This window comes from Sebastes umbrosus, chromosome 15, assembly GCF_015220745.1.
Source record: "Sebastes umbrosus isolate fSebUmb1 chromosome 15, fSebUmb1.pri, whole genome shotgun sequence".
Taxonomy (NCBI): domain Eukaryota; kingdom Metazoa; phylum Chordata; class Actinopteri; order Perciformes; family Sebastidae; genus Sebastes; species Sebastes umbrosus.
In genome coordinates, this window is record NC_051283.1 from 27,742,653 (window position 1) to 27,757,609 (window position 14,957).

At 40.0% G+C, this 14,957-nt stretch overlaps 3 protein-coding genes across 3 annotated transcripts in view; 1 reads left to right on the forward strand and 2 right to left on the reverse strand.

Annotated features, from left to right (window-relative positions):
- The window catches only part of LOC119503753 (zinc finger and SCAN domain-containing protein 2-like), a 681,462-nt gene that overhangs the window by 246,096 nt on the left and 420,409 nt on the right, over positions 1-14,957 (forward strand).
- On the reverse strand, positions 1,755-4,872 carry LOC119503823. Its single transcript, XM_037795844.1, has 6 exons — positions 4,661-4,872; positions 4,317-4,462; positions 2,964-3,028; positions 2,316-2,480; positions 2,132-2,236; positions 1,755-2,024 (listed from the first exon to the last, which is right to left on the reverse strand). The coding sequence occupies exons 1-6, from the start codon at positions 4,778-4,780 to the stop codon at positions 1,975-1,977; spliced, it is 651 nt and encodes a 216-aa protein (XP_037651772.1). The 5' UTR covers positions 4,781-4,872; the 3' UTR covers positions 1,755-1,974.
- Positions 8,647-14,714, reverse strand: LOC119503827. Its single transcript, XM_037795851.1, has 6 exons — positions 14,412-14,714; positions 13,232-13,374; positions 11,813-11,877; positions 9,042-9,206; positions 8,857-8,961; positions 8,647-8,765 (listed from the first exon to the last, which is right to left on the reverse strand). Exons 1-6 carry the CDS (start codon positions 14,529-14,531, stop codon positions 8,725-8,727), a joined length of 639 nt encoding a protein of 212 aa, XP_037651779.1. The 5' UTR covers positions 14,532-14,714; the 3' UTR covers positions 8,647-8,724.

A 14,957-nucleotide genomic window follows, 5' to 3' on the forward strand; every position in this document is an offset into this window, starting at 1 on the left:
AGGGATGAAAAAACTACAGTTCCCATAATGCTTTGGTTGTTGTGTTGTGCAAGTTCACTCTTCACTAGCTCAAGGTTCAGTTCACACAGAGTAAAATTAACTAGTTCACGTTCATTTCTTCTGTTTTTTTCTTTCCAGCTGGTTGGATGCTGTGGCATATTTTTAAGTGCAATCCAACCCCTGTACAATTTGCAAGCTCTTTTTTTTTTTTTCTTAAATGGATTTTTGTAACACTTCATTTTACAGGTCCGCAAATTTCTTGGTAATTAGGTGATAATGAGCAAGTAACCTATTTGAAATATCTTTGGAATTTCTGCCAAATAACCCCAATATTTACCTCAAAATGTATCAAAAATTACTTTATTATAAACATTATTTAATATTTATATTTCGCTGTTTCCTAATAGCTGGTAATTTATTTAATGCATTTAATTTATTAGCAAATAACTTGTTTCAAATGTCTTAAAAACCTCCCTGAATCGTGACATTAACCAGGTTACATTTGTGTAGACAATAAGTCACACAATGGTGATCAAGCTAGCTCAAGCCTAAGGAATCTCTTTTAACTATTTGCTATTTCAGCATATAATTATCAAACAATGTTTATGATAAAGTAATAAAGTAATTTTAGAAAGATTTTGAGGTAAATATTGGGGTAATTTGGCAGTAATTCCAAAGGAATTTCAAATAGGTTGCTAATTATCACCTTATTACCTGTAAAATGAAGTGTTACAGGATATTTATACTGCTTCATATATTTTGGTATTATATTATATCATATTTAACATGTTAAATTACTATTTATTTTCTTTCTTTTATGGAGCCTCCCAACAAAAGCATTTCACACGATTGTACTTGTGTAACCGGAGTGATCTTGAAAACGCTGTCATGGAGTCAGTCAGTTAGCTGTGGGCTACAACTTGTTGTTTTTTAGCCAATATTTGTTTATATTTTATCAAATAGTTTCCATCAAAAGTAAACAAATATATTAAATAAATTACCAGCTATTGGGAAATAGTGGAATATAATTATTAAATAATGTTTATAAAGTCATTTTTGATAAATTTTGAGGTAAATATTGGGGTAATTTGACAGTAATTCCAAAGAAATTTCAAATAGGTTACTTGCTAATTATCACTTAATTACCATGAAATTTGCGGACCTGTAAAGAAGTGTTACCCTTGTTGTTTTTTTAGCCAATATTTGTTCATATTTTGTCAAATAGTCTCCATTAAAGTAAGCTGAATTATCAAATAGCATCTCTTGTTAGCAGTGCACCCATGGATGTACAGACAACTATCACTGGATTACTGTGACACTGAAGAAAACTAAACAATGTGAAGATTCTCAGACAAGTTCTGAAGTGTCTTTTTTCTTTGATTTCTAAGTGGATTTATGGACGTTTAATCACGATGGACATCAGATATAATGATATTCTCGGTAAATGTAAGTAGGTCACAATCTAAAAATATGTGTTTCATGTCTGTGTGTTCAGATTTGACGAGTTATGACTCCAAGAAGGAGTGACATTTTTTGCAAATTGAATTCTCCCTGATGTGTGTCACCGCTGCAGCTCCAACTGCTGACAAACTACAATAACCAACTTCCTGTTGTTAGAATACCTGCATGCACCTGATCCAGTATCTTTACCTCACCTTTCTACCTCCACACTTCGCTGAGGAGGCACCTCACAGTCTCAAAACCTTGGTGTTACACAATTTTATTAGATTATGAATAAAAAATACGGACCACACTTTTGATGTTTTGAGTCACTTTTTGTCTCTTTATTTCCTCAGTTTCAGTTTGAAATATTCATGAAAGTATGGTAAGCCATTTTAACATTTCATAGCTAAGCTTGACTATCCAGAATTAACATTAGAGTTTTGACTAGTCAAAATGACGATGCAGATATCTCTAATGAATATCCTGTCTAGATATTAAATGTTAAAACGACTTGCCATATGAAAGTTGTTCTTAATTTAACAATACTGACAAATCAATGCCCTCGCCTTCAGCACAGAAACCTGCAGAGAGAAAGACAGAGATAAAGAAATCAGTTCAGTTTGACATCTTGATTACATTATTTAATCATTTAATAATAGTTTAATTTAAGCTTTAAAAGGTGAATCACCGTTCTTGGGGTCGTAGAGGAAGTCTGGTTCTCTGGAGAAGCTGAGGCAGCTCGCCTGCTGCTTGAAACGTTCCATGTCCGAGTCCTTCACGGTCGACTCTCTGGCTGGAAACAAAACAACAAAAATGGACGAATGTTTCAGATATAAAATGTGTTATTTTCTCTCAGGCTTGTTCCTTCTTACCCATCAGACAAAGAGCATAAGCGTGGAACTCCTCCCCTGTAACGTTGACGTTGAATTTCATCTTCTGAAGTACCTTATCGAAGTTTGTGGCGGTGCTGTTGACGCTCAACAGCAGACAGCCGTCACAACTCGGCAGCAGGTGGAACACCGAGGTGACGTTGGCGACTGAGGACAGAAAGAAAGTCCGAAAAATCTGTTTATAGCCATGCTAGCAACTGAGGCTACACTAAATGCTACCATCAACAACAACATGCTCACAATGACAATGCTAACATGCTGATGCCTAGCAGGTATTTCGTTTACAATGTTGATCATCTTAGCATAGCGTGTTAGCATGCTAACATTAGCCAATTAGCAGTAAACTCAAGGTACAACTGATGGGAATGACATTAATTCTGCAGGTATTTGGTCATAAACTAAAGTATTGTACACTAAAATGTTGACCTGATGATGGCGCTAGATGATCGTCTTCATTTACTAGCTAAATACTTGTAGCCCACTTTTTAGTTTACGAAAGTACACTTTAAAGTATTCTCTCCGTAAACTACTAGTTTAATAGTTTTTTCACTGTATATAGTATAGTCTACCATTCTCTAGAACTAACAAACACGTAGAAACTCCAGTATCGGGTCAGATCAGGTAACTTACATGATGCTGATAAAGTGTTGCCGTCAATAGTTACGTTGACATTTGAGGCATAGCAGGTTCCATTCCTGAGAAAAAAAGATGAGAGGAAGAGGTGAGTTCAGATTCCTTCCACTGATGAAGACTACAGTTGTTTGAAAGCTCTGAAAAAGGCTAGCAAGTGGAGCTTGACTGTTTTCTACTACTCCTGAAGTCAAGATGCTTGACCTTTAAACCATCACAAACTATCGGCCCGTTTTAAATGATCTATATTGCCTGGTCTAATGGCGCAAGTGCATTTAGGACGTGTCCAACTCCACTTTTGCTAGTAAAATGGTGCATAATCTGGGCGCAAAGTAGATGAGATGATGCCATGACTCACTTGATCAAAATGACTAAAGTGTGTAAGTTGAGGGATACCAACAACTAGTCCTATAGAACAATTCTCTTAATTATTCACAGGTGTGTTTTGGGTGTAACATGAATTAAACCAATCAGAGTGTCACAAGTGTCATTCCAGGCGCACCTGGCACATTTCTATTCAAACGGCGGATTTGGCAGATTGGAGAAGCGAGAGGTTTTCTGCAGTGAAAATATAGTTTTTAAAAGGCTAAATGCCAACAAATATGGATTTAAGCAGAATATTTTGTTAGATAAAAACATTGTGAATTTTGGAAGCGATCTATCTTTTTTCAAAACATTGTGACTTTTAGACTTTACAACGCTCTGAAGTAACTGGAAACATTCGGATCACATGAGTCAGAAACAATCCTACGCAGCCACCACTGGAATCTAATTCTACAAATACTATAATACTAATAATATTAGTGTAGCCTGATCTTTATCTGACACTGTGCAGAAATACTGGCTTTGGTAACACTTAATAATTACCATCCTTTATAAATGGTAAATTGATAGTTAATTTAACTTAGTACTACTGCGTCCGTCTGAAACTAGCAATGACAGTTTGCGCCGGGTGTAAGATAGGGCACAAGCAGTCATTAATTTACTATGAATAAATATGTAACTTTAATTGAGATTGTTTTGGTTTAACTACTCAGCTGTCGTATGTTACACTTAAGTTGATTCGAGGTTTTAGAGAACAAACGGAGTATCATCTGCATACTGGATGTTACGATGAGGAAATCAGTCAGCCTGGAGCAGGTTATAGACAGAAAAAGGAAGGAAAATGGGCCTAAGAAGGGAAAGTGGTCACCTTTAGCAGATTTTTTAGATAATATAAAATAAGATAATCATTTATTAATCAGTCAATTAAACGGTTTTAACAATGTTTTCTAACCTCAAATATTTTCTTAATTATAAAACTATACTTTACAGAAGTTGTGTATTTGTGCAGTTGTACTGTTATCAACTCACATCTTGTCCTCCTGAGATATAACAACTTCATTGGGGCTGGATGGTGACGCGATGATATTCATCCAGGAGCTCTGGCTTACCTTCCCCATGGCGTTATATGCTTCATTATCAGTGTAAAGCACAATGGAGTTCCACCTGCCGTACATCTGCACACAAACATGAAGTCAGTTAGTGACAGCAGACAAAAACATCTTTCAATAATGGAAGTAAACTTTATAAACTTTATAAACTTTATAACGACTTTACTGTTATGCTAATTATTTAATTTCCCAAAAAGATGAATACTGCTTCAATGGCTAATAAAGAAACCCAAAGACCCAGTCAGGAGTCAGATGAGGACTTACCATGGAGGGGTCAGCCAGAGACAAAGGCGTGACCAAGGGCTGGCATTCTTCAGGTGTCAGAGCCGAGCTGCTCAGAAACAGTCCCGCTACCAGGAAATGACTGATGATCCACAGATTCATGATGCTACAGCTGATCAGATTCAGGATATAACTGGAATAAACACCAAGACCTCAGATGGTAGCTGCACGTCACGGAACAACTGACCTTCACTGAGCCGATCAGCCTTTATAGAAGCTGATGGTGGCACAGTTGCAATATTCTGGGATTTCCATTATTTAAAAGCACTTTTTGTCCCTAGTTTCATTTGTTTTTGCCCAGAATTACGCAAGCCATATTTCACTGCCATTGTACCTCTCTGCAGGTTCAAAGGGGACTTCAGGATTTACTGTGGGTGTAGGATTTCATAAGGACACTGTTGGGTTTTTATGTATTAATCATTCACTGATTTGTTGAATTGTCCTTGGCCACCAACGCTTACAAATACACTGAGTATATTTGCCGGCTTGTGGCCTAGGAGGACCTGGGCCAGCAGCAAACAAGCTGTTGAGCAATGAAGAAAGGAACACAAGAAAAAAGAGATTAATACTTCCTTCATGCTGATGGTACCACCTTCTGTTCAGATGATGCACAGTGCCTTCAGAAAGTATTCAGACCCCTTCACTTTTTTCACATTTTGTTATGTTGCAGCCTTATGCTAAAATCGATAAAATTACTTTTTTTCCTCATCAATCTACACTCAATACACCACAATGACAAAGTGGAAACAGAATTTTAGAAATTTTTGCAAATTTATTAAAAAGGAAAAACTGAAATATCACATTGATATAAGTATTCAGACCCTTTGCTATGACACTTGAAATTTAGCTCAGGTGCCTCCCATTTCCCTCGATCATCTTTGAGATGTTTCTCCACCTTGACTGGAGTCCACCTGTGGTAAATTCAATTGATTGGACATGATTTGGAAAGGCACACACTTGTTTATATAAGGTCTCACAGCTGATAATGCATATCAGAGCAAAAACCAATCCATGAGGTCGAAGGAACTGCCTGAAGAGCTCAGAGACAGGATTGTGTTGAGGCACAGATCTGGGGAAGGCTACAAAAAAATTCTGCAGCATTGAAGGTCCCCAAGAGCACAGTGGCCTCCGTAATTCTTAAATGGCAGAAGTTTGGAACAACCAAGACTCTCACTAGAGCTGGCCGCCTGGCCAATCTGAGCATCGGGGGGAGAAGGGCCTTGGTAAGAGAGGTGACCAAGAACCCGATGGTCACTCTGACTGAGCTCCAGAGATCCTGTGTGGAGATGGGAGAAACTTCTAGTAGGACAACCATCATTGCAACACTCCACCGATCGGGGCTTAGTGGCAGAGTGGCCAGACGGACATGAAAGTTCGCTTGGAGTTTGCAAAAAGGCACCTAAAGGACACTCAGACTGTGAGAAACAAGATTGTCTGATCTGATGAAACCAAGATTGAACTGTTTGGCCTCAATTCTAAGCGTTATGTCTGGAGGAATCCAGGCACCGCTCATCACCTGCCCAATACCACCCCAACGGTGAAGCACGGTGGTGGCAGCATCATGCTTTGGGGGTATTTTTCAGCGGCAGGGAAAGGCGACTAGTCAGGGTTGAGGGAAAGCTGAACAGAGCAAAGTACAGAGATGTTCTTAATGAAAACCTGGTCCAGAGTGCTCAGGACCTCAGACTGGGCCGAAGGTTCACCCTCCAACAGGACAATGACCCTAAGCACACAGCTAAGATAACGCAGGAGTGGCTTAGGGACAACTCTGTGAATGTCCTTCAGTGGCTCAGCCAGAGCCCTGACTTGAACCCAATCGAACATCTCTGGAGAGACCTGAAAATGTCTGTCAACCGACGGTCCCCATCACACCCGACAGAGCTGGAGAGGATCTGCAGAGAAGAATGGCAGAAACTCCCCAAATCCAGGTGTGCAAAGCTTGTCATGTTATACCCAAGAAGACTCGATGCTGTAATCGCTGCCAAAGGTGCTTCAACTAAGTACTGAGTAAAGGGTCTGAATACTTATGTCAATGTGATATTTCAGTTTTTCCTTTTTAATAAATTTGCAAAAATTTCTAAAATTCTGTTTCCACTTTGTCATTGTGGTGTATTGCGTGTAGATTGATGAGGGAAACAAGTAATTTTATTGATTTTAGCATAAGGCTGCAACATAACAAAATGTGAAAAAAGTGAAGGGGTCTGAATACTTTCTGAAGGCACTGTATAGGTTCTTGATAAAAAAAATAACATATAAAAAATGTGTTAATTAAGCACAGCATTCTCAAAAAAAATCAGGTTGTCTGTTTTCCATAGAACTAAAAATAGACTTTGGGTGTCTCAGGTATGAAAATACAAATAAATTCTGCTCTGAGGAGTTCATGCCTAATGTTGTCCTGTATGCTGATCGTTTGGTCGCATGCCCGAGACCTGCATCAATATCACTCATTGAAAAAACTGGACTACTTAAATCAATCGATTTAGCTTTATTTGTCACATGAAATCGAACAAGCTAACGTTACAACTCCAGCGAAATGCAATCCCGTCAGTTCTTCAATTTGCGCATTAATGTTATTCACCATAAAGCACTTGCCTCACGGTTGAATGGCGGTATTCCAGGAATTAGCCAGGTTTCACGGACATGACAGTTCCCGATATCTGGTTGAAAACTGATATGGGTGACACGGTGATCATAGAGCGGCAGCACATCATCCAACGCCCGCACTTTGGCCAGCAGGATGCCCGGTGTACAATTAACCTCACAACAAGCCATATTATTTGTCCGATATGTGCATGAAAATATCTCCAAAAGGCGCCAACATCATAAACCAAGAGGTTAAATAACTGAAAATATCAGCTAACGGCTGTGATAGCACCCACCTGTCACTCAAAGGGACCACGCCCTTAAAGGTACTATATGTAATATTTTACATGTATCAATCACTTTATATTGCCAATGTGTGAACAGATTGTAACGTAACTTAAAAACTGAGACCTTCCTCGACTTTCTCGGATGCCTTTAACAACCTGTGGACTGATTTTATGTAAAGGACTTGAGACTGAAATCCAAAGAAGTCATTGGTTTCTTCGTAACGTTAGCTGATGAAGTAATTTGCAAACTACATGCTAATTAGTATCATGGAGCCAATGGTCCAAATAAAATATAGGAACATTACAGGACATTATGTAAGTGATAACGCCTGATGAGGGGTCCATTATCAGGAATTAATGGACGATGTGGTGGCATGTCGGGATGCTGACTAAAGTTCACTAAACAGCCACAGGTGTCATTAATAACAAGGATTTTCTGAAAGTTACAAACAGTACCTTTAATTATGCATAACTTTAAGCCTTGATATAATTTTAAACGGGTCAGTTATATAAAAATTCACCCTCCATACAGTTGTCACGATTGGAGAAATTAGCTATAGAGACCAAAACCGTTTTTTGTACCAGACTGTAAACATGTTTATTTCTGCTGTTAAGTTCGGCATTTTAACATGGATGTCTATGAGGATTGACTCCCTTCTGGAGCCAGCCTCAAGTTCCCTCATTTTTCCCCACTTCTTCCTTTCTGTATTTTACTTATTTATTTTCTTAAAATGTTCTTTTCTTGTCTTAGTAATGCCAAAAAACAAAAAAAAATCATTGATCGTGATAGGACAAAAGCTAATATTAATGGATTTAGTCACTCCTGCTATAATTTTTTGTCTTACTTCCATTTGGGAGATTATCATGCACTAAGTGTTAGAACTACAGTTTCCATAATGCTTTGGGGGTGTAAACAGGACCTACAATGTTGTTATGGAGTCAGTCAGTTATGTGAGGGCTACAACAGTAGCCCTCACATAACTGTGAGTATCTTTACCCCACCTTTCTCCCTCCACATACTCCTGGGGCGGTAGTAGTTTGAAAACCTTGGTGTTACACCATTTGAGTAGATTATGAATAAAAATTATGGACCACACGTTTGATGTTTTGAGTCACTTTTTGTCTCTTTATTTCCTCAGTTTCAGTTTGAAATCTTCATTAAAGTTGTTCTTAAGTTCAGAACGGCATCATAGTGCCCTCGTCTTCAGCACAGAAATCTGCAAAGAGAAAGACAGAGATAAAGATCATCTTGATTTCATTGTTTAATAATTTAATAATAGTTTCATTTAAGTTTAAAAGGTGAATCACCGTTCTTGTGGTCGTAGAGGAAGTCTGGTTTTCTGGAGAAGCCGAGGCAGCTCGCCTGCTTCTTGAAATGTTCCATGTCCGAGTCCTTCAGGGTCGGCTCTCTGGCTGGAAACAAAACAACAAAAATGGACAAATGTTTCAGATATAAAATTTATTTTTTTTCTCTCAAGCTCGTTCCTTCTTACCCATCAGATAAAGAGCGTGAAATTTGACCTCCTCCCCTGTAATGTTGCTGATGATATTCATCATTCGAAGTATTTTGTCGAGGTCTCTGACGGTGCTGTTGATGTTCATCAGCATACAGCCGTCACAAGTCGGCAGCAGGTGGAACACCGAGGAGATGTTGGCGACTGAGGACAGAAACAAAGTCAGAACATTTTAAATAAAACAACAATATTCTCCATCTGAAACAGAAACTGTATAGTGAGCCTGTAGACCAAAAACCTAAGAACGTGTGTATTATCAAATTTCTGGAAACTGATTTTGTATTTACATAATCCAACAATGTCGTCAGACAAGATGGATGCTTTTTCACTTTGCATTTCACTTTACACTCTAAATGTTGACCTGATGATGGCGCTAGATGAAAAGTCAAATGATCACCAAAGTTATTAGAATTCATCCTGAGAGGGAACATGGATGTCTGAACCAAATTTCATCTTAATCCACCCAATAGTTGTTGAGATATTTCAGTCTGGACCAAAGTGATGGACTAACAGACATTACCATCCCTAGAGCATCAATGCTAGCGTGGCTAAAAATGCTAGTAAAACTCCATGATGGAATTTCTGTATTTAAGGAGCCTTCCTGAAAATGAGATGCTTTTTCCCAAGGGGTTTATTCTTAGGTCCCCTGTGCCTGTTGTGGCGGCAACCTAAGAACCCACTGGTGGACACCAGCAGTGAAGGAGGCCTTTCAGACTTGGTTGGCTTCGATGTCTCTGGAAACAGCAGATGGGTACCGGTTGGCCAGATGGGCTTCAGCTGCGGCGGTCGCCAAAGCAAAAACCCGGGTCTGGGAGGAATTTGGGAACGCTATGGAGAAAGATTTTCAGTTGGCCTCTAGAAAGTTCTGACAAACTGTTAGACAACTCAGAAAGGGAAAGCATGGCTTGACTCAGGTTGTGTTCAGCAGGTGAGAAAAACTGCGGACCCAGACTTGGGATTTTGTCGAGTGGTGGAAAGAGCACTTTGAGGAACTCCTGAACCCGACCAATACGTCAAAGTTTGAAGACTTGGTGGAAGGCTTGTCCATATCCACGGCAGAGGTCATTGAGGTACTCGAAAAGTTCCTCGGCGGCAATGCGCCGGGGGTGGATGAGATTCGCCCTGAGATGCTGAAGGCTCTGGACATTATTAGGCTTTCTTGGCTGACACGCCTCTTCAGTGTCACATGGACACCGGGGTGGTGGTTCCCATTTTTAAAAAGGGGGGCTGGAGGCTGTGCTCCAACTATCGGGGTATCACACTACTCAGCCTCCCAGGAAAGTTTATTCTAGGGTGCAGAAAAGGAGGCTCCGACCGATTGTCGAACCTCAGATCCAGGAGGAGCAATGCGGATTCCGTCCTGGCCGTGGAACAGTGGATCAGTTCTTTACCCTTGCAGGGCTGTTGGAGGTGTCATGGGAGTTTGCCCATCCAGTCTACATGCATTTTGTGGACTTGGAAAAGGCTAATGAACGTGTCTCCCGGGGAGTCCTGTGGGAGGTACCGGGGTCGTTGTTACGAGCCATCCGGTCCGTATACTATGCACAAACAAAAAAGTCAAACACGTTTCTGGTGAGTGTTGGCCTCCCCCAGGGTTGTCCCTTGTCGCCGATCCTGTTTGTGATTTTCATGGACAGGATCTCAAGGTGCAGCCGGGGAGAGGAGAGTGTCCAGTTTGGGGACCTCAGGATTGCGTTTCTGCACTTTGCAGATGATGTTGTTCTGTTGGCTTCATCAGACCATGACCTGCAGCAATGGGGCGGTTTACAGCCGAGTGTGAAGCGGTCGGGATGAGAGTCAGTACCTCTAAGTCTGAGGACATGGTTCTTTGCCGGAAACTGGTGGATGGTGCCCTCCGGGTTGGGAGTGAGTCACTGCCCCAAGCGAGGGAGTTCGAATATCTCAGGGTCTTGTTCACGAGCAAGAGTAACATGGAGTGGGAGATGGACAGGCGGTTTGGTGTAGCGTCTGCAGTTATGCGGGTGCTGCACCGGACCATTGTGGTGAAGAGGGAGCTGAGCCAGAAGGCGAAGATCTCGATTTACCAGTCCATCTACATTCCAATCCTCACCTACGGAAATGAGCTTTGGGTAGTGACTGAAAGAATAAGATCGCTGATTCAATTTATTATTATTATTTTTTTTAAATTAAAAGCTGCAGATACAAGCAGCTTCCTTCGTAAGGTGGCTGGGCTCAGCTTTAGAGATAGGGTGAGGAGCACAGCCATCTGGAGGGAGCTCGGAGGACAGACGCTGCTCCTTTACCTCTAAAGGGACAAGCTGAGGTGGTTCAACATCTGATCAGGATCCTCCTGGACGCCTCCCTTTTGAGGTTTTCTAGGCAAGTCCAACTGGTAAGAGGCCCCGCGAAAGACCTAGAAAACGCTGGAGAGATTACATATCTGGTCTGGTCTGGGAACGCCTCGGGGTCCCCCAGGAAGAGCTGGAAAACGTTGCTGAGGAGAGGGACGTCTGGAATACCATGCTAAGCCTGCTGCTCCTGCGACCCGGATAACAGGAAGATGATGGATGGATGTATAAGTTTAACGTTTGATTCCTTGCAGTGTCTGTCATCCACAGCTGCTTTGTATCCTTCAGTTAATTGAAACCCTACAAGCATCTGAAGGCAGCAGGACAAGTGTGATGAATCTGCAGCTTTTAATTTGTCAGAAACATGATCTCTCCTACTGGATTCTCTAGAACTAACAAACACATAGAAACTCTGTTATCGTGTCAGATCAGGTAACTTACATGAGATTGATGCAGTGTTGCCATCAATGGTTGCATTGACAGATAAGCCAAAGCAGGTTCCATTCCTGAGATAAAAAGACGAGAGGAAGAAGTGAGTTCATATTGCGATAGAGCTGTTTTACGCCTTATTGTCCAAGGTGGCTTAAAAATTTAAGATCCTTCCACTGATGAAGACTGAGTGGTATGTTTGAAAGCTAAGAAAAAGGCTAGTAAGTAGAACTTTAGTTAGGATCGTTTTGTCAAACTACTCCTGACTGTTTGCTGCCCTGGGTCCACAATGGTGGAACGATCTCCCCATTCACATCAGGACAGCAGAAACTCTTCAGACTGAAAACTCATCTGTTCCGATTAGGGCTGCGCATTGGCAAGAATACAGTACAGTATCACAATATATCGCAATATTTTGAATCGTAACCCCTGTATCATGATATGCATCATATCGCCAGATTCTTGCCAATACACAGCCCTAGTTACAGGCGTAGTTTAGCAAAGGGTGAATTGACGAACATCAACTGATTCAACTCAGCTGTCGTATGTCACATTTAAGTTAATGCAAAAGGTTTTAGTGATAAAACGGAGTATCATCTGCATAGCGGTGGAACTGTTACGATGAGGAAATCAGTGAGCCTGGAGCAGCATATAGACTGAAAAAGGAAGGAAAATAGGCCTAAGAAGGAAAAGTTATCACCTTCAGCAGGTTTTAAGAGTGTTTAACGTGTCCCTCAAATGTTTTCTTAATTATGACGAAGCTATAATTTACATAAGTTATTAAGTTGTGTATTTTTACAGTTAATGTTGCACATTAGTGCTATGTGTCGCTGTGCATTGGTTGCAAGATAGGACATAAGAAGTCATTAATTTACTATGAATAAAAATGTAACTTGAATTGGGATTGTTTTGGTTTAACTACTAGTTCTACCACTATATTTCTAAAAAGCACAAGAACTAAAGGGTAAGGAATGAATTAAACAGCGTTTCATTCTAAACTACCTATGTGACTTGCTATGATAGAAAGATTGACTGGCGTAGTAACAGGCATAGCTTAGCAAAGGGTGAATTGACAAACATCAATTGATGCAACTCAGCTGTCGTGTGTTGACAACACTTATGTTGATTCAAGAGGTTTTGACGATAAATTTGAGTGTTTCTGCATAGCGGTGGAACTGGATGTTAAGATTAGGAAATCAGTGATCCTGGAGCAGCATATAGACAGAAAAAGGAAGGAAAATGGGCCTAAGAAGGAAAAGTGGTTACTTTAGCAGATTTTAACACATTATAAAATAAGATAATACTCTATTAATATTCATATTAGGTTTTAACAATGTTTTATTCTCCAAATGTTTTCTTAACTATAAAACTATAACAGAAGTTATTATGTTGTGTATTTGTACAGTTGATGATGCACTGTTATCAACTCACATCTTATCATGAGACGTAACAACTGAATCGGAGCTGGATTGTGATGCGTTGACAGTCATCCAGGAGCTCTCAGTTACCTTCAGCATTTCGTTATATCCTTCATTGTCAGAGTAACCCACAATGAAGTTCCACCTGCCGTAGTTCTGCAAACAAACATGAAGTCAGTTAGTGACAGAAGACAAAAACATCTTTCAATGATAATAATAATGGAAATTTTGGTCAGAATTATAATCTTGTTTACTTGTTATTTGAACACATTGTTCATTTTTCACAAGATATTTTTTTTTGCCAATTTCCAACTATTTTAATGAAGCAAACCTCTTCTGTTCAGACATTTAAAACTTATTCAAAGACATTTTTTTTTATAGAAAAACACCTTTATATTCCTCAAAGTCGGGTAATGTATAGGTATAGATATTGAAATTTGGGTATCGTAAAGGCAAAAGTACCAAAAATTTCAAAAGACCTTTACTGTAGTTTTGTTGCCTCAACTCATAATGATAAGCCTGTGGTGGCGTGTAAATGACATGCGAAACGCCTAAAAAGTGTTATCAAGACACATGGAATATCCTTATAATGCCCTATTTAGACACCTTCCCATAAGATCGGGTTGTATATTTAACCTCTGAGACAAAACATTAATTTCCAAACGGAATTATATCAGAGCCAGTAGTGAATTATCAAAGAGTTGCTGACAGAGGTTAACTGGTTTCAAACAGACATTTTTTTGGATAAACTGATCACATATTTGAAATCTAAATGGTTACTTTCTCGCCTGAAAAAAATTCTACATACATTTGAATGTGTTACATATAGGGTGATGTTTTCCAAAATCCTCAAATAGTCCAGATTAAAAAGAATTCAGTCCACTACTCGATGAAAACGTTTTTAAACCTGTTTCCCAAATTGCACCACTTTCTAATCCAAACAAAGATGGTAGCCTGGATAGGAAACAGTCAAATCTTGGGAAATGGGTTAAAATATATTTTCATTGTGCAGTGTTGTCGTGTATTCATCTTGAAGAGAAATATATGCTTAGCTAACTCGATTGTAATGCTAATCCATGAGAAGCACGAACTGAGGAAGAATTTCCCAAAAAGATGAATACTGCATCAATGTCTCAATGATAATGCCGAATAAAAACCCCAAATACCCAGTCAGGAGTCAGATGAGGGCTTACCACGGAGGGGACAGCCAGAGACAAAGGTGTGACCAAGGGCTGGCATTCTTCAGGTGTCAGAGCCGAGCTGCTCAGAAACAGCCCCGCTACCAGGAAATGACTGCTGAGCCACAGATTCATGATGCTACAGCTGATCAGATTCAGGATATAACTGGAATAAACACCAAGATCTCAGATGGTAGCTGCACGTCACGAAACAACTGAGCTTCACTGAGACAGTCAGCCTTTATAGAAGCTGATGGTGGCCCAGTTACATTTGTTTACCAGAGTTAGGAAAGCGATATTTCACTGCCAGCGTACCTCTGCAGGTTCAAAGGGGATTTCAGGATTTACTGTGGGTGTAGGATTTCATAAGGACACTGTTGGGTTTTTATGTATTAATCATTCACTGATTTGTTTAATTGTCCTTGGCCACCAACGCTTACAAATACACTGTGTATATGCTGCTGGCCTCTGGACTCGGAGGACCTGGGCCAGCAGCAAACAAGCTGTTGAGCAATGAAGAAAGGAACACAGGAAAAAAGGACCTTAATTTGATAAAAATAT